This window comes from Anabrus simplex, chromosome 5 (assembly GCF_040414725.1).
Source record: "Anabrus simplex isolate iqAnaSimp1 chromosome 5, ASM4041472v1, whole genome shotgun sequence".
Lineage (NCBI taxonomy): Eukaryota > Metazoa > Arthropoda > Insecta > Orthoptera > Tettigoniidae > Anabrus > Anabrus simplex.
In genome coordinates this window covers 393,930,526-393,957,519 of record NC_090269.1, presented here as the reverse complement: position 1 = coordinate 393,957,519, position 26,994 = coordinate 393,930,526, and the positions used below count along the sequence as shown (strand labels likewise).

Sequence of the window (26,994 nt, the reverse complement as noted above, 5' to 3'; positions counted from 1 at the left end):
ACGAGAATTTTAACAACTGGCGTCATTCGCTAAACATGGCTCTGCACTGCCACGCTCAGTTGTTCCTGTTTGGCGTGCTCTGCATTGGGGCTGTCATCGCAGAAAATGTGACATGTACAGATCCTCAAGCACTAAGTGATATCGACTTGGATAAGGTAAGGTACAGCTCTTCGATTTAATTATTTTAACTCTCACATGATGGTGACTTTTTCCTCAAAGAATACACGTATAGTTTCGGAAATTTACCTGTGCCTGAGTGTCACTAAACACGCGAATGTTTTAAAATAGAAACAGTTTCTAGAAAATACGTCCGATGGTCAGTATCTCATTGTAAAGAAGTGAGGCCATTTTAACTGTATGACGTCGTCTGCTATTGTTAATAATAACAATATTGAAAATAATGATAATCATAATGTTATTGGCTTTACGTCCCTCTAACTACTTTTGCGGTTTTTGGAAAGGCAGAAGTGGCGGAATTTAGTCCCGATGGAATTCTGTTACGTGCCAGTAAATCTACCGACACGAAGCTAACGTACTTGAGCACCGTCAAATACCACCTGACTGAATCAGGATCAAACCTGCCACGTTGCGGGTCAGAAGGCCAGCGCCTCATCCGTCTGAGCCACTCAGCCGACATGCGGTAATATAGCACTAGTAACTTGATTGTAAAATAATCGGCAGGATAGGACAGGAAACTTGTGGCAGAGTAGGAACTGGCTCTTAAATCATGACAATGCTCCAATGAACACAGACATTTCTATGCGGTACTTTGTGCCACCGCTTCCTCACCCATACTTTTCACCACATCTCGCACCTTGTGATTTAAGTTTGTTTCCCCAGATAAAAGCGAGCTGAAAAGAAAACGTTTTGCAGACATTCCGAAGGTGAAAAGAGAATCGAAGGCGGTGCTTCACGGGACACTTCCGTCAAGGTAAGACAAATACGAAAGGTGTTTCGGGCAGTGGAAAAACTTCGAAGGAATGTATTAGTGTTAATGGAGAGTAAATAGAAAGTGACTAACCTTTGTAAATAAAAAGTAAATTCTATACTTTTTAAAATCATACCTGGTTATTTTCAGTTCGCCCTCTCATACTCTAATCGACGTGTCCCGCGGCTAACACCGCAGCTCACTCACGACTCTGACTTTGTTGCACGCAATATGAAGTGTCGTGTGATTTGTACGAGTGAGTTCTGCAAGTCTACGGTAAAAGAAAATCAAATACATAGTGGACAACTGAGAAAACGAAAGTGCGATAAAATCCTAAAATGACTTTCTTTCTCAAATTATCGGAACGTATAGACTATAAATGGCTTAAAAATGATCGTAAACCGATGATCGAGGGCAGAGCCTTTTTTTCCGAAATCACTAACCTTGGCCTAGCCTCGCGAAGCGAGTTCTACACAGTTGTATGCCACCACCTTTCCAATACAACAGGCTAACATATTGATGCTGATATATTTCCATCATGAGAAATATATGTAGCAACAATAATTTTGACTTCAAAAGGCTGTCTGTTTCCATACCGAGCGAGTTAGCTTAGCGATTTCGGCAGTGTAGCGGTGAGATTGCATTTGTGAGACAGAGCATTTGAACCACTCATTCGGCAGTCCCGAAATTATTTTTCCTTATTTCTCCATCTTCACACTAGGCAAATGCTGAGGCTACCCCTCAGTTGAGACCAGGGTCAGTTCCCACCCTATGCTAATCTTCTCCTATATTAACGTGGCAACAACAATCATGCTTATTTGGTGCGAATTTAAACCAACTGCAGAAGGAAGCAATATTCTTGTGTAACAATGGATAATATAATACAATTACAAGTTACTGTATTACTAAATTGACATTTTATTGAATACTACTTCAACTGAGCGAATGTAATACGTGATTTAGATCACGTAACTGTCAGCTTGCATTTGGAAATAGTGGGTTCGAACCCTACTGTCGGCAGCCCTGAGGTTGCCTTTCCGTGGTTACTCATTGCCATAACCAGGCAAATGCTGAGACTGCACCTTAATTATGTCTACGGTCACGTCCTTGCCAGTCCTAGCCCTTTCTTTCCTAACCTATTGCTCCACAAGATTTGTGTGTGTCAGTGCAACACAAAACGAATAACTAAAAGAAATAAACTCTAGATCATCAATATCTATTTGAAGGTACATTTAATTTGTCATAGGAAAACTATTAATTCATGTATGTGGCTTGTAATTTTCATTCTACGACTCATTACCTCATTTCATATCAACATATTAACTGAAGAAAAGTACCAACGTTCAAAAAAAGGCCTACTACTTTAAAGACAACTGATACAGTTTACATAAATCGGTTTAATAGCGATGCAGAGGGGTAACAATTTGGGAAACCTTATCAAAATTCAGTTTACATATATTTTATGCTAAGAAAGTGTCTTGTAAGTGTTCTATTTTCCGCGAAATTATTAAGGGATATACCGAGACTAAATTCGTTGCTTGAAGAGGTGCGGTACAATTTCCATCCGCCAGCACAGAAGTGTTAAGTTTGTCAAGTCCTCTGGTGTAGTCAGTCCTTGGGGAGTATATATCAGAAGGTTGTACAAGAGTGCAATACGCAGCTCCATGGATGGAAAACATTACAAGAAATGGTACTAGTTTATTATGCATATACAAATTCACACACACCTTAATTATTTCCAGTGCTTAACACTGCAGCTTACAATACTATTGGCTGAGCTTACAACTAGCTTAAAATTACAGCACTGCCATACATAAATTCACACGTACCTCATGTATTGGAATCATTTATCAAGGGAAATGTTCTATGAATTTCCTACTTTTTGAAATCATTTCAGAAATGACTTGGTGAACAGTCGATAGAAAATTTTGCAATCTGGGCGACAGATTATCTGTGACTGATTAGTAAGTGAAAATGGAGGAACTTACAAATATTAGGAATATCCGTTTGCTTGAAACACGAACGCAAACGAAAGCGTAATTTTTTCGGTTACGCAGTCTTACTGTAACAGCATGGAAATAATGAAAGCGTTCAACAAGACTCACTGAAGAAGCAGAGAATGCAAACCCTGTACGCAGTGAGATTATATTTACACAACCGTTCCCAATTGTTCCGAGCACAACACATGCTTATCAATTTGTCATGAATCGTACGTCAAAAAAAAAACCAGTTCACTGAAATCTCTTGGTGTACGAGGTTGAATTTTCACTTTGTGGTTAGTCGTATATTTTATACTCTTATACTTTAAATAAGAAGTGGTTTTCAGACAATGCACCACTGGGGAGTGAGGTCCGTTGACAAACATAAATATTTCTCTGAAGCCGTTTGCCACATGACGTTGAAACGTCACACGATTGTTTCTCATGTACATTTTAGATCCTAAATAAGAAGTTGTCTTCAAAACCACATATATCTAAGGGGTTTTGATCGGGATTAGGCGCCTCATGACAAAAGTATTAAAGGGTAAAAATTCACACGATGTTTGATCCTATGTATTTTTGATTTTAAATAATTACAGGTCTTAGAACAATACACCCCTAAGGGATTTTCGCTGAGAAGTGGGAGTTGGTGAAGATTTTTGACAAACTTCTTCATCACTCCAAACAGTTTGACGTATGAATTGTTAATATTACAAGATCTTCGATGACGTAGGTGTCACATATGATATAATTAAAAATATTTCACGTATTTAAGGATTGGGAACAAGATTAGTTTTTGAAGTTCTAAAACTAAGTTTTCCCAGCACCCATGGATCTCAACCGAATTTCTGATTTTTCTTCTTGATTGCCAAAAACGATTTATTAAAACTCAGATTTTATCTGAAGTAATCTTTAAATTAGTACACGACTGGAGGAACATTAATGGTACCTAGTGTACGTTTCCTTGCGCACGTTGAATTTCTATTTTTTATGGAGTTAAAACTCTGAATTTACTAATCGAATTCCGCAAGCTTAATACATATACATACTAGGCCTCAATAATAATGAAGGTTTCATCCCGATTTTTATCAGAGGTCAGTAAACATAAAATATGTCTTAGATTTGAAATAAGATGTGGTCTTAAAAGGATACACCCCTAAAGGCAGGGTGAGGGATGTTGATAAAAATAGGCATTTATATGAAACAGTTTGTATTACGAAGTAAAAATTTCAGAGAATATTTTAGGTGTGAAATAACAGGAGGTTTGAAACACGTTTAACCTCTTAGGGAGTTAAAAGTGAGTTAAGGTTCAAGAGCATATATATTCCCTCTTCCGAAACGGTTTAACGTACGAAGACAAAATTCCAAAGAGAGGTATATGCTTTAAATCCTGGGTGTGAAATAGGAAATAGTTTTAAACGTTACGTTCCTGCAGCGTTAAATGGCAGTTAGCTAATGGAACGAAATTAATCATTCCTCCAAAGCCATTCGACGAACAAAGTTGTAATTTTACGAGAAAGTTCATATTTTATGTCCTAGGTGTAAACTGAAAAATATTTCTCCCCTAAGATATTTAGATGGTGTTGAATCTCAAAAAACACGACATCCATTCTTCCTAAACTGTTCCAAGTTTCGGACAAAACTTATAATTTTGCATGAAATATGTTCTACTATATCGTAGAAGTTATAAATATTTAAAACATTCATCTCCCACCCACTAAAAGGGCATTCATTCCTCCATTAATATTCGTATTACAAAATCGAAATTCCACAGGTCGGTGGCTTTTATGTCCCAGATGTTAAAAGAGAAAAATTTTGAAACATTCCACTTCTCCTTTTTAGGGATCACATGAGTGTCAGATCAGAAAATAAATAATAATTTCCTGAAATACGTTTGATTTACGAATTAGGGGTGTATTTTATAGGCTCGGCCGACCGTGGACTCTCAAAAATGTAAAACTTTGAATAATAACTTTCATTTAAAAGCGTAGTGAAGCACAGGTATTTTGCTAGTAGTAGAAAAACAATGTATCATCGGACTCTCAGTTGATCATTCACGTAAGGGTTGAAATTCTACAAATTCTACATGATAAGTTCAATGAACTAGTTTATTATCTATCGTAACTGAACATGTAATAGATAAATCTCCAGCCAAATATATCATAGGCTATGACATTTTACAATCGGACGCACAAAATGTAATCACTTATGTCTTGTTTTTCTTTGGCTTGATATAAAATGGTTATTATTAAATACTGAACAATTAAATAATTATACCAATATCTGCAGAAGGTAGTGAACGATATAACCCACGGGGTATTTACACAAATTTACATTAAACTCACGTATGTAAAGATCAAAGTCGTTCAGGTTCACATCTTCTGTTTTAGAGTCGTCTCTTCTCCAATTGCATTACATAATTTTACTTTTTTTTTTACTTTTATAGGCACTTCAGTTTATAAAATCAGGTTTAGAATTACTTGAAATTTGTGTATAACTGAATGGTAATTCAATAAAACAAAAGTATTCTATGTATTACTGGCCCTGACTACGATGCCAGTTTAAGCGAGTAATTACACTCATTGCGAGTAATTATACTGCAGACATTTTAGTTTGGCGACATCTGGTTGTCAATACCGACGTTCGATTTTACTCTAGGTCTACTAGATGGCAGAGTCAACTGAACCTCTCTTGGGTGACTACTGATGAGTTTTATTTATTTTCGTGTAAACCCCAAATGTGTCACCTGAGATCTTTTACATGCTGACATCGTACGACATCGTTCGCTCTTCAAAAGCAATTGGCCGTAGGCTATCAATATTGTAAGGGCCGCAGGGTTTTGAACATTTCGTCGATTTACTTATTATAAATAAAAGTCAAATATTAAGTGGATAATAAATTTCGTTTCATTTCTTTTATTCCTTGATCATCCACTTTTATCGTTTCAGCTCTTCCTTTTGGACATTTCATTCCAAATTCTAACCAATCTTTCTTTTCCATTAATAAATGTGTTATTCTACACAACCGATCACGATGTATTCACAACGTCAGGCAACCTCCAGCTGAGCGCATGAGATAACACAGCGCCATGTTATAACAGAATATGCGTGTGTCGTCACATATGTAGCACAATTTGTTCCTTATTTTGAAACGCTATTTCATGAAATTTACGTTTAGATTTTCATATTTTTCCCAACAGGTAGCGTCCTCCTTTATCCGTAAATTGAGAAATTAAACATAATCGTATTTAAATACTCTCGGAGAAATACGTGTCCCATCCAAAAACTAAAACCGTCTTAAAAATTTTCTTATCATTCACGCGTTGTCTACGCTGAAAAGTATTCGTATGGCCTCACGTACGTCGTCTGCCTGTCTTCTCGACAATATCCACGTTCTGTTTTACTGTAGGCCTACTAGATGGCAGAGTAAAACCAATCTCTCTTTGGCGTCTGTGGCTGAGTTAATGAATATTGTCGGGTAAACACCAAATGTGTCACTAGAGAACTTTAAATGTCGACGTCATACGACATCGTACGCCCTGATCCCACTACTTCTTCCGGCAGCGCCAGGATTCGGAGAGTAATAATGAATGTAAGTCTAGGTTCAGTGGAGACGTGCTCAAAAGAAGCGATGTCGGAATTTCAAATAGCAGCTGAGCAGCGAAGATCAGTGACCTCTGCTGAATAACACAAATGCTTAGATACACATTGAAAGTGAATCTAAAAAATATGTAGCAAATATCTTACGATCAAAACAGGGAACACATCCAAATGAATTTTTCCTACAATGTGTTGCTATATTTTATTATTATTGAGGCATAGTAATTGCATATGGCCACTACCATACTGACGTCTTTGTCGTGCAGGTTCTTCTTTTTTTTTACCGAAGGGGCTTTAGAAGAATGACGTCATAAACTGCATGACTTACAAACATGGGCAGTTAAAATTTCCCACGGTACGGATTATCTAATAACCAAAAGCACTTTGGATGAAATGTGTAGTGTTGTATTCATTGACCCACACCTACTAACCTCACGAATGAATGGACAAGATTATCTGACAACCTTAAGGGACACGCTGCATTTGCTACTTGAGCAGTTCGCTGCCCGATGTGGTTTTTGTATGATGGGGCTCCATACCACTTCAGTTTGCATGAACGCCGGCTTTTGGACTGTGCCTTCCCACAACGGTGCATCGGGCCTTGTGGTTCATTGGATTGGCCTCCTCGGTCCCCTGACCGTAATCCACTGTACTTTTACGTAAAATGTGCAGCATATCGTACTCCGGTTAATGATATCAACGACCTGGAACAGCATAAATGATCAATAACACCTGAACAGCCGTTCGACATGGCCGAGGTGTCTCTCAGCAGCTTCGCCACCCATGTTGAGTCTCCTCATAGCGGACACTACGTGCCTCGCTTGTGATGGGACCAGTGTACGTCATGTAGCTCCGTCCCATGTAACTCAGTAACAACGTAACGGAGAACATATGAGGAGCTTCGTTTCAAAACGGTACTAAATGCACTCGAGGTCAGAATACTCTTTGACGTGGTTTCCAGCCAATTATGATAAGCTCTTTAACGCTGTATATTAAAATGTTGTGCAAACAGAATTTCACAAATTCTTGCATTCTTCTGCTGAGTGGACAGGTAAATTTCTGCATTTCACTCATACATGGGAGAGCAGAGTTGACGTTGATGATGAAATGACGGACATGTATTTTTCCACTGCAGTATAATAGTGTAAAGGTCCCCTTTGTCTCCCTAATCCGAGAATTAATTCTTCATCAATACTTCTGCCACTTGTCACGACCCTTCTCAAGAAAGTAAAGGAGTCCTCTAATTCTAATTCCTAGTCGCCAGCACATATCTTATTGGCAATAATAGAGTAGCATTAACTCCCATCGTTCTGCTTTTATCTACAGTGATGTTAAAGTTAGCCGGTTTTGCCCCTTCGTGTGGTGGTTTAAGTTTCCCCTTCATGTCTTTAAGTTTCTCAGAAGAAAGGCAGATACCATCAAAAAATTCTAGCTCTAAAAGACTCTCCCTCATACTCCATAGACTACCTTTCCCCCTTCCACCTGGTACATTCCTTATTAAACTATTAAGAAACAATACGAACACAATTTGAGATAGTACGTAGCTCTGTTAGTAGCCTCCATGGCTCAGGCGGCAGCGCGCCGGCCTCTCACCGCTGGGTTCTGTGGTTCAAATCCCGGTCACTCCATGTGAGATCTGTGCTGGACAAAGTGGAAGCGGGACAAGTTTTTTTTCTCCGGATACTCAGGATTTCCCTGTCATCTTTCATTCCAGCAACACTCTCTAATATAATTTCATTTCATCCGTTATTCATTAATCACTGCACCAGGGGAGTTGAACAGGCACTATTCCTATCCTCGCCGCCAGATGGGGGCTTCATTCATTCCATTCCTGACCTGGTTCAATGACTGTAAACAGGCTGTGGATTTTCATTTTCACGTAGCTTTGTCATACTTCAGTGCTGATTACAGAATATCATTGACTCTTCATTCGTTAACTGCAGAATCATACATTTCGTTCATGATATTCAATATCTTTAAAGTTATCCCCTACTGAGGTACAGTTTTCCATGTAACTACGTAAAACAATTTAAAAAATATTCACTTCAAATAAATGTTAGGTGCTGTGTTCTTTTCCATTCAATGCTCGTTTCTAAAAAGTATTTCTCATGGTGTTAATGTCAATACAATCCACACAGGTACGGTACTATCCGTAACCTGCACTGTAAGACGCTATTGAGAAACATCTTAAACTCTTTTAAATACTATTCCCGACGATATCTTGTTTGGTGCTGTTACAGAGGTACGCATGTCGCATGAATGAATATAAAATAATGAATCAATTCTGGAATATTCTTCAAAATCTCTAGTGTCCATTTTACATTTACTGATCCTTAAGCGCCTTCTTTCCTTAATAATTGTCTGTTGATTTCTTTTCAGGTGTATGGTGATTGGTTCGTGGGAAAGGCACATGGACCAGTCAGATTCACCAATGACAGGAGTCACTGTTACATTACAAGCTTTATTAAAATCAATGGAACAACCCTCGAGGCAACAGCGGAGATGGATGGCGTAACAACGAGCAGGATATTCACGACAGAGAATGCTGGGACATGGCAAGATACTTGTTAGTATGAAAATGTATCCTAGTCACAACACTGGGTATTGGGAAATTCTATCCTCAGGTCTCGTAAGAAATGTCCACCAGCTGTCAGGCTCATGCCTTCACAGGCACAGTGACGGTAAGAGGGCGGCACAGGGCTCGAACTCCGTCTATGATTCGTGACATACCAGGTGCTTAAGTTCAAATTTTCACAATATGCGACACTTCGTGCAGAAAGGACCTATATTTTTAATTTTTTTAGATTTTTGTAGTTATAAAATTGGCATGGGATGCTGAGCGTTAGAAAAAGTGGTTCATGTTTCTAGATGCTATACTTCAGAATATATTAATTATTAAATGTTGCTATTAAGAACATCGTATTTTGAGAAAAAGTCAATTACAATCTTCACTAATTTTATCACTAATTGCAAAACGTTTTCATGGCATCGAGTGGCGAAGGCTCGAACAGCTGCTTAACTTACTTTGTTAAAAGTACATTTAGGTAGCGCAAGAAATCACAAGAAATAAATGCAAGTTTTATACCCAGATACTTTTGTTCAGATTTCCTTGAATGTTTCTATTGACGACTTTGGGTCCCTTTCTACACAACAGGTCAGATAATGTTGAGTTACCGCTCCAGGCGGGGGCACACGCCACTGTATGTTGGCTTATCGCTCATACTAGGGATGCGCAGTACCTTACGGTGGGTTGCCACTCCTGGCAGGGGCATACTGCACTCTATGTTTTGTTGCCGCTGCTGGCAAGGGCGCACTCCACAGTCAGTTGGCTTGTTGCACCTGGTAGGGGCGTACTGCACTCTGTGTTGTGTTGGCGTTCCTGGAAGAGGTGCACTGTACTTTTTGATCGGTTGCCGCTCCTGGTAGGGGCATACTACACTCTATGTTGTGTTGGCGCTCCTGGAAGAGGTGCACTGTACTTTACGATGGGTTGCCGCTCCTGGCAGGGGTATACTACACTCTATGTTGTGTTGCCGCTGCTGGCAGGGGGCGCACTCCACGGTATATTCGATTACCTTAACCAGCAGTAACAATTGTATGGAAAGTGAAAGGAATATCACATTATACTTTAATGTTATTGAACATTTCATCACAGTAAATGAACAATGAGTTCTGCACACAAGGACACCCTTCTCATTATTCTCAATCTCGTATAAAAATTAAAACTTTGATAGTTGGTAGAGGAAGTGTTGCCAGATCGCATAGTAATTTGCCGTTTCGTAGGACTGGTTATAGCTTTCTTGTTTGCATCTTTAGCATCATCCCTTGAACACGTATTCTTCACAGAGGAACAGATCAATAAGTGATCTGGTACCTGTACATTTTCACAGTCGCTGAATTCATCTCTGTTATCGAGCGTTTCACTCCTTCAGATTGAACTTCCATAGTGAAATTCCCATCATCAGCATACTCAGGTATTTTCATGTACCACACTGCAATCTGTTATCTGGTACCGTTTTTCATACAGATGGATGAGCTTTCGTATCATTACACGAGCAATTCCTTTAAAGTCCTTAAGGGCGGCTAATCCTCTCAAAGATGTCGAGACTTACGGCCCTGTTGGGCAGCTCTGTGACAAACCAGCGGTTACTTGCTATTACTTTTTAAAATTTGCGGTAGACTTTCTTCAGATATAAGACGGAGCAATTCCAGTCAGGTGAAAATTGCCGAAAATCGTATGTTTCCTACTAGACGAAATTATAAAAGATGAAAAAATCTTGTAGACGAACCAGGCAAGTAATCGGGAAACAACACATCAGGCGGAGGTTTCGCATTCACCCTGAAACCACAGAATATCAAAATATTTCAGAATTTAATTTTTGTAAACATAGAAAGAAAAGTCTTTTGACATAACGCGATTTAAATAATCATTTTGATGTAATGCGATTTGAAAAAAGCCTTTTGGCATAATACGATTTGAAAAATCCTTTTACATAATACAATTTGAAAAATCCTTTTACATAATACAATTTGAAGAAAGTCCTTTGACATAATAAAACAAAACCCCATGGCACAACAGCCCCAAAGGGCCATGGCCTACCAAGCGACCGCTGCTCAGCCCGAAGACCTGAAGAGTGTGAGGTATCGTATGGTCAACACGACGAATCTTCGCGGCTGTTACTTTTGGCTTTCTAGACCGGGCTTTTGGCATATTACGATTTGAAAAAAGTCCTTTGGCATAACACGATTTTATTCGAATGGCATGGTAATATGGTATATTGACTGACTGCATTGAAATACCTAAATTATGGACGTTTTTTCTAACTTATTTGCAAAAGGCGAATGGAAATCACTGCATTAACTATTCATAGGATATTGCAAGAATAAACATGCATCTTCCCAAGTTAAATTAATATACGGAGGTAATATAGTCCCAAATTCGGAAATCCGATGGGGACAACACAAAAAGATGCAAAGAAATAATCAAGTCTGTAGAATATGAACGCGGAATGGTCAAGCGTTTGAAAGGTCCGGAAAACTGGAAAATGTGAAGAAGGAAGAGGAAAGCATTTAGAATTTCGCACTATATAAACCTGAAATAATTTACTATGAAATTTAACATAAACTGACTCACAAACAGTAATCACTGATGCACAAGTTCAAAATCTCTACAAAATAAGGCCGTAAGTTAAAATATCCCGACCAAAAATCTTGAATTACAATATTCCACACTTAAATCACACATACATAAAAACACAAATCACATAAACTTTAAGATATAATAGAGGACTAAGTGAAGTGAGATGTAGTGGTGACTACAAGAACTATTTATTCAGGGTTTGTAAAGGGAACAGTAGGTGTAGCGTATCAAGTTCAAAGTGTATAGGAACAGGCAAAAGAATTATCATGATTACGCTAAATACAGAATCTAACATTGTAGTATTAATCCAAACTTACATACCCACATCCAGGCACTCTGATTATGAAATAAAATACATATTTATGATCAACTGTGGGAATTATATAAATGAAAGTTAATGATAATGATAAACTGAAGGGATTTCAACTGGCCCTGAAGAATTCCTGTGTATTTAGCTCTTGGGAAACTTATCAAATTCTCCTCTGAGTACTGGTGATCCTAACTCAACAACTTTCACTCGGTCCTCAAATTCTAGGACATCTGTAACCAGAATTCCTTGTTATAATTTCTTCTGTGTACTCCTACCAACGTAGAACAACATAATTATTCTTCAATTAGGGCTTCGCTATTCTTACTCCGCATGGTGTTCAAAATTTTCTTTCCCCGAAATGATTTCCTATTTCGGAGTATGTTCTCTGGCTTTTATATTTCTGCATAGTCTATGCCTTTGCACTTCTCTTCATTTCATTCTTCTCGGATTCTCCATGCCTCTGTTTATCTTATTCGACAGCCTTGCATATTCCTCCTGGTTTACTCTCGCTTTGCACTTCCTACGTTCTTTCATTAATTCTAGTATATCTCCTGTGATCCGAGGTTGGTATACAGTCTTCTCCAGTCTTCCAAAGCATTCATCAACCATTAGAATTATTTCCTTTTGTGTCTTATACCATTTCTCCTGTACCCTACTTTCTATCATCTTTCTGAGGTCAAATTTTTCTTTAGTGTCTTACTTTCAACTCATTTAAAGCTTGCCCTTCACTGTCCAACTTGCTGATGTTCCATATATTTTATAACCTTTCCTCTAAAACTCGGCTGGCTCTTCATTAACATCAGATTGTGTTCCGTGCCTAAACTCTTACGTGATTTAATCTTCGAAAACCGAAAAAGTACTTAATGGGACGCAAGACAAAGAACGCTCTTCCTTTGCACTGCGCCACTGAGTATTATTTTCTCATTCTTAAACTTCTTTTTATCTGCATTCGCCAGTTCATGCACCTCTCCCATTGAATAGTCTACTGACACATTTCTTCTAAGATGAAACACTAACACATGCACATTACCGTTACCTTTCACTCTTTCAGACTGTTGAGACGGCTGTTTAACTTTCATTCCCGGGTAACAGTGTACCTTTTTACCAGTCTTCCTTGAAGTATCAGCTCTTGAGCATATCATCCAGTCAGCCATAATTAGTACGTCACGTGATATTTCCTCCCCCTGAGTCAAATTTAGGAATATAATTAGGTTCGGCTTCCTTTTTCATTTTTATGATATTTTCTATTTCCGAGAGCGTTCGCTCTAGATTTTCTACTTTAAAGTCTCTCGCGTCGATTGCTTCCATCATATTTTTCACACAGTCAAAAATTCTACAAAACCAAAAGTTGTCCGGACAACCTTCTTTCTTCACCTTAGCACAGCCGAAGTGGAGCCCACACACTTGATTCCATTCTTTAAGTTTCTGCTACACGTTGAACACTTAACTTCCGTCACTTTTGTGAATCCTATACATCACACTCCACTGCAGGTCCTTATTTCAATATAACACTAATAAGGTCGCTATAAAAACTGCCAGGAACCACAAATTACTAAATCCGGAAAGACCGTACTGTCGCGGGAAGGATGGCTTTATCCGCCCGTAAAGCATTCTTCTCCCTGTCCGGTAAATTTTCAACGCGCAACCCATGGTAAACAACTTTACTTCAGAGCGCTGGGGAAACAGCCCACTCACTCAACAGAAGGAGTCCCGAAAATGTTGAGCAATATATGCTCATTCCTATCCCTAATAGACATAGATCACAGATGTGTGAAGGTCATAGAACGTTGAGAATCGTCTCCCATGACGCTAAAATCATAACTCGAATTATATACGACTGGATAGAGAGGAAGATACGCCATAATTTTTCAGGAGAACTGTTTGCGTTTAGGAAGGGAGAAGGACACACAAAGCCTCTCTGATTCTTAGAGTCATTATCAAAAATGTTCTACAGATAGACAGATCAATGGTGATGGCATTCATTGATATAGATAAAATCCTTGGTAACGTAAACTGGAATATGCTACTTGAAATTCTTACACAGCTGAAAATAGATCACATAGACAGAAGTACTCTGTACCACATTTACAAGACCAGTACAACATTAATAGCCAAAAGAAAGGGGGAAGCAAGTTTAGTAAAGGCTTAAGTCAAGGATGTGGACTATCACAATTATTATTATTATTATTATTATTATTATTATTATTATTATTATTATTATTATTATTATTATTTATCACCTGTATATAAGAATCTATAATGGCATGTTAGCTACCAATAATAGTGTCAATAGGTGTGCTTGCCTTTAATTCTGTCTGTTAATTGCACCGTGTGTCTTCCATTGCTACTTCTACCTTCCTGTTTTACTTCAAACAGAATGATGCATCAGACATAATGACGAATCAAGTGTCATCGCATATGATTGCTTCTGACATCTGCCGGAAAATTCACGAGAAAAGAAAACGCCAGGATTACAAAGGCGAAGGAAGCTTTCTGAAAAACAAGTGTCTATTAACATCTAAGACCATAGGCACGGAGGTACGATAGCACAGCGTGAAATTTTTGTATAGAGTATTGTAAGCTAAGGGTCAGAAACATGGATCCTGTGAAAAGCGGAAGTGCTGAAATACAAGGCCGTTGAGATGTGGTGTTGTCCTTCCATCCTGTCTTGGAATGATAAGTGTCACATAAGAGCAAACAAGACACGCACTTTGGTTAAAACTTTAAGCAATAGAAGAATAGATTCGTTGGTCACTTGCTTCGTCATTTTGACTGCTGTATCACCCCCTTTGAAGGTAGACATCAAGGCAGAATGAGCAATGTAAGACATACAGTGAAGTTAATAGACAGCATTAAAGGCAAGTATAGGCATTGCCACTTGAAGCCGTCTGCCAAAGAAAGGTCACGCTTGTGGACGCTTGGATATTTCCCAAACAAACTTAGGGTTGAGAAGGAGAAGAAGAAGGTTGTATATTAAGCAACATAATGGTTTTACAAGATGCTTTGCACTGCATATTGCACAGTATTCAGTATAAGCTTTCTATGTATTCAGTTTCAGAGAAGGAATTTCTAATTTTCTATTGTACTCAAACCAGCATTTAGAGGTCCCTAAGACGAGAATTTTATTTTATAAGGTTGGGTAACCTTCAAGGAGGAGCACAATTTTTGAGCTCTGGAAATTTCTGTATTCGGTCGTCTTATTGCAGGTTGGATTCATCCCAACAGGTAAGAGCGTTTTATCCTGTTTTCTAGGAAGGATCCTGTTCAAAAGACGTGTCAATCCCAGCGGAGTTTTGTCGCCAGATATATACATTCTTCACGGTTCTCAATACTTTATTGGTTTTTGAACATGTTAATTTGGAGATTGAATCTGTGATGAACGAATTTTTCCGCATAATTTGAGTACCAGCACGACAACGAGACTAAAACATCATGAAAATGTGTTGTTGGGAAAAATTTCACCCCTAGGTTTACGGCGGGAATAATTTGTAAATATACTTAGTGCGGCCACAATCCTCGGGGTCATTTTACGGAAAATTTTCGAGGGGTGAACACGTCCTTTAGAAGTATATTGAACCCGCCCCCTACCCATGAAGTCTCCGGCGATAGATTTACCGGGTCGTTAACTAGGTATATATCAAGTAGGCATCATAAATATATATAAAATATCTTAGGGGAATAAAGTTTAGGGTAATACGGGTGTCATACCACGTAACTTGAATGAGAACACTATTTAAAAATGTTAGAATCAAAGAGTTTATTAACCTGCTGATGATTGTAAAAATTGACGCAAATATACCTCATTGAATTTACAATTAGTAATAACAAGTTTCGCAGTTAACATGTTGAAGATTGTTTCAATTTGACCATATTTGATCATTTCCTCGTACATACGGAATATTAAACATATAAATAATTCAAACTATCCCCATTAACACTGGGGCATACTTACATAACTAACACATAACTCTGAGTGAAGACTATCCTAGATCCAAATTTATAAAGAAATTATTAGATCCATTTAAAAGAACACGTTCTAAACAAACAGGAATATTGCAACATGAAATGCTCTGAATCAGATTCGAACCCAGCATACATACGCTCAATCCTAGGAATGGAAACTGTGTTTAAAAATCAAATAAAACAAAACATAATACAATAGATACAAATGAACACTGATCTCCACGGTGTGAGGTTCGAACATGTGATCACTGGAATCCGCAGATGGGCATTGGAAGTCCAAACTATCATATTCATGCAAGAATAGCTGCATTACACTAGCTAATTTAGTCTATCACTGACCAAAGTACTTTAAGGAAAAGGATAATCTTCCAAATGAGTCAAATAACACTTAAATCACACGTCTTGGAAAGGGGACCCATCTGTCAAAAACCCTGGCTCTGTTCTGCCTCACAAAATAATCATCGCTTTCTTCTACAGGACTCCCCTTTGTGGGCATTTCCCCTGCCACATAAGTATGTATCTGCCCCAGTCGGTCAGCCGACACACATTTTCATTCATGCGCAGAAATTCACTCTCACATACAACCTTGCCTACATTCACAGCCTTCATATTATCGTTCCTCATAAATTCATACTTGTTGTTGTTTGAGTCATCAGTCCATAGACTGGTTTGATACAGCTCTCCATGCCACCCTATCCTGTGCTAACCTTTTCATTTCTACGTAACTATTGCATCCTACATCTGCTCTAATCTGCTTGTCATATTCATACCTTGGTCTACCCCTACCGTTCTTACCACCTATACTTCCTTCAAAAACCAACTGAACAAGTCCTGGGTGTCTTAAGATGTGTCCTATCATTCTATCTCTTCTTTTCGTCAAATTTAGACAAATCGATCTCCTCTCGTCAATTCGATTCAGTATCTCTTCATTCGTGATTCGATCTATCCATTTCACCTTCAGCATTCTTCTGTAACACCACATTTCAAAAGCTTCTATTTTCTTTCTTTCTGAGCTAGTTATCGTCCATGTTTCACTTCCATACAATGCCACGCTCCACACGAAAGTCTTCAAGAACATCTTTCTAATTCCCATATCAATGTTTGAAGTGAGCAAATTTCTTTTCTTAAGTAAGCTCTTCCTTGCTTGTGCTAGTCTGCATTTTATGTCCTCCTTACTTCTGCCATCATTAGTTATTTTACTACCCAAGTAACAATATTCATCTACTTCCTTTAAGACTACATTTCCTAATCTAATATTTCCTACATCACCTGCCTTCGTTCGACTGCACTCCATTACTTTTGTTTTGGACTTATTAATTTTCATCTTGTACTCCTTACCCAAGACTTCATCCATACCATTCAGCAACTTCTCGAGATCTCCTGCAGTCTCAGGTAAAATAACAATATCATCGGAAAATCTCAAGGTTTTGATTTCCTCTCCTTGGACTGTGATTCCCTTTCCAAATTTCTCTTTGATTTCCTTTACTGCCTGTTCTATGTAAACATTGAAAAGGAGAGGGGACAAACTGCAGCCTTGCCTCACTCCTTTCTGGATTGCTGCTTCTTTTTCAAAGCCCTCGATTCTTATCACTGCAGACTGATTTTTATACAGATTGTAGATAATAGGGAACATGCATGATCCGGGGTTTTAATTAAAAATATGCTAATCTGATTCAAAATTTCATGCAGAATTCAAAAATGTGATCAGAATGTACAAATAATAACTCCAAACATGATAAAAATCTACGAAAATGTCACGTCACGCAAGTACGCGATCTCATTGGTCTGACGTCATCGTACAGGTTGACTGAATTAGCAGACGAAATAACACATAGTGTGCTGTGAGAAGCAGGATACACTTCGCGTATTTCTACTTTATGTTAGTGTCTGGTATGGTTAAATTCGAGGTCTATACATTGGATAATAATCTGAGTGGTATATTTTAGACTTAAAATGAATCCTGCGCAGAAAGTGAGGCAGAAAACTTATAAATGGTGTAGAGTTCCGATGTGCAATAGCACATCGCATACCATACCAAACAAATTGTTTATAAATGTTCCAAAGACGCTAAAACTAGGGAGAAATGGATTTTGGCGAGCCGGAGAAATGCTGGTGATATATCGGAAAAGTCTACAGTTTATTTTTTTGAAGATTTTAACGTAAGATGAATTTGTTTGAATTTCAAATCACTTTTCCATGTCAGCTTGTTCTAGTGGTAAAACTTTAAATTTTAATGTATGATGCTTTATTTAAACGCTTCAATTACATCTTGGAATATGAAAGTAATAAACAGTGCATTAAATAATGCTGATTATTAAAGTATTCTCCAAACCTAACCTATGTTTTGGGTGATCCATGTCAAGATAATAAATCAAAGGGGTTATGAACCATTTTGACAGCTCTAATTCTACCAATATATCTTGGCATGGGACAGTTATGTATGTCTTTATTGAAGAGCTTAATTGGTAAAGAAATTTAGGCTATATCTAAATACTCTAATGTAACAAAGAATAGGCGTGTACATCATGAAAGGAAACAACGTGAATTTAACAAATGTATAACTCTACACAAAACCAATGCTTGTCTGTTGGGATCTTATAAGTTAACAATGCTCAATTATAATAATTATCATAATATTAATGAAATAAATAACATAATTGCACACAGGTGAAAATAGTGATGTAGGTGTTTAAAATATTATCCTACTTAGCCTAAGTTTTAGGTTATACAAGCCAAGTCAATAAACCGAAGGGAAAAAATACCGCGCGAGTTGGCCGTGCGGTTAGGAGCGCGCAGCTGTGAGCTCGCATCCGGGAGATAGTGGGTTTTGAACCCCACTGACGGCAGCCCTGAAGATGGTTTTCCGTGGTTTCCCATTTTCACACCAGGCAAATGCTGAGGCTGCACCTAAGGCCACGGCCGCTTTGTTCCCATTCCTAGGCCTTTCCTGTCCCATCGTCGCCATAAGACCTATATGTGACGGTGTGACGTAAAGCAAAAAAGAAAAAAAAGAAAAAAAAGAAAAGTAAAAGTCACAGCACCCAAAGACATTCCTGTATTGAGCGACTAAAATGTCACCAGGACACTTTTCTTTCCTGATATGCTCAGCTTGTTAAAAGTCAAATGTAATTAATGTTATTGGCTTCACGCCCCGCTAACTACTACTACGATTTTTGGGAGACGCCGATGTGCAGGAATTTAGTCCTGCAGGAGTTCTTTTACGTGCCAGTAAATCTACCGACACGAGGCTGACGTATTTGAGCACCTTTAACTTCCACCGGACTGAACCAGGATCGAACCTGCCAAGCTGGGGTCAGAAGGCCAGCACCTCAACCGTCTGAACCACTCAGCCCGACTTGTGAAAACTAGATGAAGTCATATTTATCTTTATCATGTCTAATTTTTTCCCTCCACAAAGATATTTAATTCTCTTTCAAGGGCCCCGGAAGTGGGTAGGCCAGTTGTCCCAACCATAAATATTTTTTTTTTTGGGGGGGGAATGATAGATTATAGCCCTATAGTACTATGATCTTTCTTTCTTTCCTTCTTTCTTTCTTTCTTTCTTCATCAGTTTATCCTTCAGGGTTGGTTTTATCTCGGACTCTGCGAGGGATTTCACCTCTACCACTTCAAGGGCAGTGTCCTGGAACGTGAGACTTTGAGTATGGTGATGAAACTGGTGAGGAGGGCCATTACCTCGCCCAGGCGGCCTCACCTGTTATGCTCAACAGGGGCCTTGTTGGAGGATGGGAGGATCGGAAGGGATAGACAAGGAAGAGGGAAGGAAACGGCCGTGGCCTTAGGTGCCTGGAGGAGAAGTAGGAAAATACGAAAAACCACTTCGCGGATGGCTGAGGTGGGATTCGAAACCGTTCTACTCAGTTGACCTCCCGAGGCTGAGTAGAGCCCGTTCCAGCCCTCGTACTATTTGTTTTCAACTTTCATGGCAGAGCCGGGAATCGAAACCGGGCCTCCGGGAGTGGCACACATTAACCACTACACCACAGAAGCGGACTAGTACTATAATGCTACCTATATGTTTATGTTGGTGCTGAAATCCGATTTCTTACTTTACTAATGCTGAAAGTCCGAAAATGTAATGTTATTCTTTAATAGGGGAATCAGTCTAGAAGGAAATGTTGAAAGTGATGTGATATCTATCCAGGTTAGTTGTTATCCTAATACTATGGGTTACAGTACATTGCACGTATATAAAAGACGACACTTACAAACTTGCTTGTTATCCGCGAATTTCTGCGACCACAAAAGTCACATTTTTCAAGAATGATGACATCTACACATGGTAGATTGTCTGACTGTGCTGTTTTGAACGTTTCTTCTGTCATTTCGAAGTTATTCGCGATCATGAATAATAAACAATCGGCTTTTAGCAACGGCTGATGCACAACGGCTGGTAGAGCTCCATGCGGTACTGGATCGTGACGTCACAGCGCGCCGCTTACGTCAGAGGCCGTTTCACTCGCCTTGCGGAAAGGCACTATTAAATATTTTTTTAATGGTAGAAAACAAGGCAACATACCACAATGTAATACGTTTACGTACTATTTCATTGGTGTACTTTTCAAAAAATATATTTTTGAAAATGATGCATGTTCCCAATTCTTCGTTCTCGGTATCTGATCCCTATCATCTTCAAAATCATAAATAGCTTGGTCCAATCAACATTATCGAATGCCTTTTCTAGATCTACGAATGCCATGTACGTGAGCTTGTCCTTCTTGATTCGATCCTCTAAGATCAGACGTAAAGTCAGTATTGCTTCACGTGTGCCTACATTTCTTCTGAAGCCAAGTTGATCTTCTCCCAACTCAGCTTCAACTTGTTTTTCCATTCTTCTGTAATTAACCCATCAATATACTAGTTTACAGAGGAATTCTGTCCCGTATTCCAATTCACAGTGGGTGTTCAGTCTTTCCAACACAGAGTCCCAGCTTCCAATCTCTGCTGTCTCCCTAGTTACTTTTTCCCTCTACACTGACACAAAAACTCACTACGAAAAAAATAGCTTTTAAAATACTTCCATCAAAGGCTCTACAAAGTTCGAGGATGACATTACTACCTTCTCAACCCACGACCATTTATTTAATTTCTGAATCAATTTAAGATCTCCTTCTGTCGCCTAGCTATTTGAAAGGACTTGGTTCGAATCGCACGACGGCTCACTCCGGCGTTCCTTCCAACCGACGGCTAAACTACATCAAAATACTACTAGCATGCATGATGATACCACTGGTTTAGTGCCAATCAACATACGAAAATATTCCAGTGGACACTACTGCCACGAACCATTCTACTCTAAGTCCAACTATGTAAAAACAAACCCGAGAACATTTCAAAAATGAAAAATGAATAAAAATAAATAAAATAAAATAAAATCTACTGTATTTACAAAATATAATTCACTCAGACGTGTTTCTAATTGAACACTGTATATATTAAAAGAAAGAAACCCTATCTATTTATTATTTACAAATTAATGAACTTTAAATGGATATTCAGTTGTACTACGAGTAATGCTAGTAAAATAAGGGTACTTAGCCTCATTCTCCTGACACCTCGTGTAGCTACGGGACGTTCATCTTAAAGATTTACTGCTTCATAGCCTCCTTGTCGACTGCTTTGATGACCAGGTCCGAACTGGAACTCCTAGGATGAAACTCCATAATCCCTGGCACTGGAATCTCTTTGGTCTACGGCACAGAACACACACAGTTAGGCACGTTACGTACGTCTGCTTCAAACACGCATTTTACGGCCCCATTTTCGATCCAAGGTCCCGGGATCAAAATACACATACAGGGTTATTAATTAAACGCCCACATTTATTTCATTGGTGACATCTTAGTGTCAAGACCTGTCTCTCTGCTCGCTATAACTGTTATCATACGGGTTCCAATCGTCCCTTCTTTGTTTCTAGTGATGACGATAATAACAATAATAGTTTGAGTCCGTACTCATAATTATGACCGATAATGCGATCGCGCACTCTTATATATCTCCGATATCACTTCCCCTCATACACAAATCGTTTAAGATATTAACTGTTATTCTTTAAAGAAAAAATTGGAATACAAAGGACTCTGTTACTCGAGATGGTCACACGCCTGTTTCTCACGAGACAAAAGCACATACTGCCCAGGGATGACGCTTCCAAAACCTTATATTAGCCGAGACGTTTTTCCTTCTCAAGTTTCCTGTACACCCTATTCTCGGTATATTTGAAGCGCAATAGTGCGATAATCAGGTCAGCGGTGATCATATAACATGGTTAAAACTCAACCGGACGATATTCGATTGCAGAATCCCCTGTAATGAATAAAAAACTGTATTAACTTTTCGGCTCGCTCACGGAGTTCCCCCTGTGAAATGGGCGTCAAGACATTTATTCATGGTCTCTGCAACTTTCCACTCTTATGTAATCATCACCATAAAGGACGTCACACACTCTAAATTAATTCGCAAATCGCGAACAACTCTTTTGAATAGTTGTACAGTGCCGTATTATTAATATAGTTAATTCCTTTAATTTCGAAAACGAAGTTGGCCATGCTGTTTTAAAGATGGTTCCCAGATTACAATGCCAATACGTGTACGCCTCCCAAACACCAACAGCATGTGGTGGGGATAACTTCTGCCTTACTTTCATCCAGGGATTCCCTAGCTCTGCTTGAGTGAAAGGGCGCTCCACGCTTCGAGTTAACGCGAACTCACTACCAGACAAAAAAATTCGCGGCCACTTGATCACTTGCCTATAGTTCATGTCCCTGTCACGTACAATACAAAAGAATAGAATACTCCCATTCATGAGCAGCTGATCGTCAGAAACTATTATAATTATTTGACTAAAACTACTTTATTTTGTCCTAGACGTTAACAGTGTGGGACAACATTTATCTTCCCTTTCCTAAGTTTATTTAATGCTTACGCTTGTGTCGCTAGTACTTTGAGGTAACCTACAATTAAAACATGCTTTATGCATGAATTGGTAAAAAGGTGTTTTCATGGATAGGTGAATGAATGAATGAATGGAATGGATTCCAAGGTAGTGTTCAAAAATTGCTCTCGTTTACTTTTAAAATGACGGAGAAAATTACTATTTTCTGCAGGTTTCATGCACTGCATAGAGTGACTGACAGATCGGCAACGAACCTGCAGATTACTATGGCAACTTTTCTGTTGCTTGCCAGCAGACAAGTAACATAATGCTATTTGCGTCATCATTCCTGTAATCTCGTGGTTTTTCCTTGGGTGAAAGCGAGAGAGGCATCAAGTTGCCATTCTGCGGGATATTTTCTGAATACCGATGTAGAGCACTAAGGTCGCATGTTAGTACTTGAACTGTAGTAGCCCATTATTTCAAGTCGTAAGTTGTTTTCTGGCATTCGCTATAATTTTTACTGTATTTCTCTTCTACTTCTGTTTTCCCTTTATTTTCTTGCTCTGCCTTGCCTATTTAGGTTTAAGTAAATACACAATAAATCACCTTCATATCTTTTTACATACGAATCCCTGTGCTAAATTTCCCCTCTGTTACCGCATTCTTCTATCCGTATCCCACACAATCACAATTTAGTGAGGGGAATTTAATTTTCCAAAACACCCACTTGATATTTCCATACTTGTCCAGTCCGGCTGTCCTCAGTTATAATCCTCTTTCTATTAATTTCAACGTTCTTAACTGTATTACTTCCTTCCTTAATTACTCCTTATGTCTGCTAGTGCTAATTACGAAACCTGAACAATCCTTCCTTTGAGGAGAAATTCCAAGATATACAAATGTATAACATTTTGTCCCGGAAAATATGAAATAAGGAGTCAATTTTTAACCCGAGCAGACTTTCGTTTCGAGGTAATTGGTGGCTAAACGGCAAGTCGTATTACAAAACAGATAGCAGAATCGCCACATAGATCATCAACTTTGGTCCTGTGATATTTTCTCGTACTTCGTTTCTCTATACACTACAAAGCGCTGCATTTCTAGATGAAAATCATATCTCTCCAACTCAATTGTGAATGGTATTAGGAAACAGGGACCAGTTATTTAAAAAATCTCCATCTCTATTGTGAATGGCAGTTGCTAATTGAGCTTGCCGTCATATTAAAAGCCCCCGAACTCGATTGTGAATGGTATTAGGATATATGGACTCTTTCCATAATGAAAAATCTCCATCACTATTGTGAATGTCAGTTGCCAATTGAGCTTGCCGTCATATTATAAGCCCCCGAACTCGATTGTGAATAGTAGTAGGAAATATGGCCTGCCATTATGGCCTGCGACTTGCCTTGGTTCGAAACTATGTGATTTGCGGGCATTACGCAAGGAAGAGGAAATTTCGCGACTTGCCCATGACTCCTTCGTGCTTTAGTCAAGCAATCCAGGAAATCACGAAACATCTCCAATGGTTCCATATCTCAGATCATTCCAAGCATGTCAGTGACTTTCTCTTGAGGGTCCATGTTCCAACGTCTTATCGCAAGGATAGTCATGTAAAGCATTTGCTCATTTCTTGCCTAAGTTTTAAATTTAGGTGGTTACTCCAAAAGAAATAATTTTTGTAAGTTTTCTTCCATCCCATTTCTCTGCCCTGGTTCGTTCATTTGTAAAATGTAGTAGTTCCGTGATCAACCGGACATTTGAATCTGATCACTCTTTTAATCTTTCGGTTATTTAATTTTAAGGTCGCCTTATGTTAGACTTCTCTACAGAAGATGGTGAAATTGTAATATTTGCATGTATTTCCAGTCCCCCGTAAGGAACCATAATTGAGAACATTGATGCGCTCAAGAGAGAATTGCTGTACTCGACAGCCTATGATGATACTAAGCACATCACTATTGTCGATTTTACATGTCTGGCAGTTTCAACTTTGATAATCCCTTCTGGTTTAGGGTTAAAACGTAAACACGCTCAAATCTGTTATCGGACTTCGCATCGCAGCTTATCTTGCTTAGATTTTTCACAAGAGATTAGCAACTCTATATCCAGTGGATATTCAGCAACTCAACTTTAACAGTGCCTGTGTAGAAATATCGTCGTTATTCTCCTTTCACATTCATGGACCGTTTCTTTCCTTTTCTTAATTTTACTTCTCTTCACCCTTGTACTGAATGAAATGTATCGGTATATTTTGGAAATTCGTGTTCTTTGATACAACCTTTTAATTGGTAAATTTACTTCCTATAGATTAAGTTATGTTAGCATTCCTGCCAGATATATTGTGACTAAAGGTAATATTATACATATATATCTGTATCCAGTATGTCATAAATTACGCGATTCCATTTTGATACCCCTAGATTAGATTATTTTTTCAATAATATGTTTATTACTATTTTATTTATTTCTTATTATTATTGCTATTGTTGGTACCTTTTGAAAGAAATTGCTCTACTAAATTAACGTTGTGATCCTGATATCAACCGTGACAGCTTCAAAATGCACATTAAAGCTGCACGTCTAGGTCTCTTCTTGATAGCAGTCAATCAACGTCGTGCTCCACCTTACCCTCGTTTGCCATTTGGTCAAATACAGCTCTCCTTCTCACGTACCCAGTTGTACAAGTCTGAACAACAAAGTTAGTTTAATTCTACTGCAGAAATTGTGTACTACACTAGATAAGAACTGGTTAATTGTAGGGTAGAGAATGAAAATAAAAACAAGCAGCCTGTTTCCAGCCATTCAACCACGTCGGAAATTGAATAAATGAAGTCGCCATCTACCGGCGAGGTTATAAACTTCAGCGGCTGCCGAAACCTGTCAAAATTCCTCTGGGACAATGATTAATGACTGACAGACGAAATTAAAATGTATTGGAGGGTTTGCTGGAATGAATATAATATGTAAAACCGTAGTACCCAAAGAAAAACCTCCGAATTGTCCAACACAAACTTTATATGAAGTGAGCGAGATTTCAACCACGGAAACCAACGATGAGATGCGGGTTCATTGCCGCCTGAGCTTCGGAGACTATGTTAGGAAAGGGAATATATACCAAATTGTAAAGATAAAAAACATCTTTTCTGTACTTATTGTACTTTCCTTACGTGTTTTTACGCTTTGAGACAATTTTGTTCTTTCGATAATACACATTTATGTATATTTAGAGCTATTTTAATGGACTACTCCATGAATTGAACTGCGGAGACATTTATGTTGCCAAATGAGTTGATATATATCAGGTTCAAATTGTTAATTACTCGTTCATATCAACTAAAATAATTACATTAGCCTTTGCGAGGACGGTCGTCCAATTGCTTCTTTCTGTTTCAGTTGTAGACCGCTCAATCCAGGTGATCTACCTGTCTGCAGATGGTACTACCTTGGCGCTGGCATTTTGTGTACCAAGTTATGCGGAACCTGGCCTTTTACTGCTAAGTAAGGTGCTGCCAATAAGCCCGGATAAAATAGCAGAAGTCAATCAAGCCAAGGAGATTGCAGGAGTGTCGGTACATGATCATCGCTTCAAGTGGGATTCTGAGGCTACCTGTCCGCCCCCATAATGTACAGAGCTACAAGAAGCCAAAATAGCACAGTTCATTTAAAGTTACCACTTTTTCATTTCAATGTAAAATGATGAACTATAGTAATTAAGATATATTTTAGCATGCTTCATTAAAATAGCATGTCTAGAATATCTTTTATATCTACGCAATGATATAAATATATAGAAATATAAATTAGACAGACTGTGTTGCAAGTTGTTTTAAACCCACGATATGTGACGTGGGATTTTTTGACCCATGACGATTTTATTGAATAGCGGTTTCTATATTTCACGACATACAAAGTTCCTCACATTCCTTCTGTACTTCCTGAGGGCAGTCAACTCCTAGCAAAAGGGATACAATTCGAAAGAGAGAGAGAGGTATTAATAAAATGTGTTCTGCTAGGTCACGAGCCACCAATAAAGTCTGCAAAGCGAACAGCTGCGTACTTAATTTTCACGACCGTATTGTACTGGAAATAATCGTTCAATGTATTAGCACATACAGTACATATCGAAGAGACGTAAAGTATAGAACAAAACTGGTTCAACCAAAAGCCATTGGTAGCA

At 38.5% G+C, this 26,994-nt stretch overlaps 1 protein-coding gene across 1 annotated transcript; it reads left to right on the top strand.

Moving 5' to 3' along the window:
• LOC136874991 (uncharacterized) lies at positions 1-26,622 on the top strand. Its single transcript, XM_067148701.2, has 3 exons — positions 1-155; positions 8,886-9,072; positions 26,211-26,622. The coding sequence occupies exons 1-3, from the start codon at positions 36-38 to the stop codon at positions 26,438-26,440; spliced, it is 537 nt and encodes a 178-aa protein (XP_067004802.2). The 5' UTR covers positions 1-35; the 3' UTR covers positions 26,441-26,622.
• The last annotated feature ends 372 nt before the right edge of the window (positions 26,623-26,994 follow it).

Coding starts and splice junctions, on each gene's coding strand:
- LOC136874991 (XM_067148701.2), top strand. CDS start 36: ATGGCTCTGCACTGCCACGCTCAGTTGTTCCTGTTTGGCGTGCTCTGC. Junction 156..8,885: donor GTGATATCGACTTGGATAAG/GTAAGGTACAGC, acceptor ATTTCTTTTCAG/GTGTATGGTGATTGGTTCGT. Junction 9,073..26,210: donor TGGGACATGGCAAGATACTT/GTTAGTATGAAA, acceptor TTTCTGTTTCAG/TTGTAGACCGCTCAATCCAG.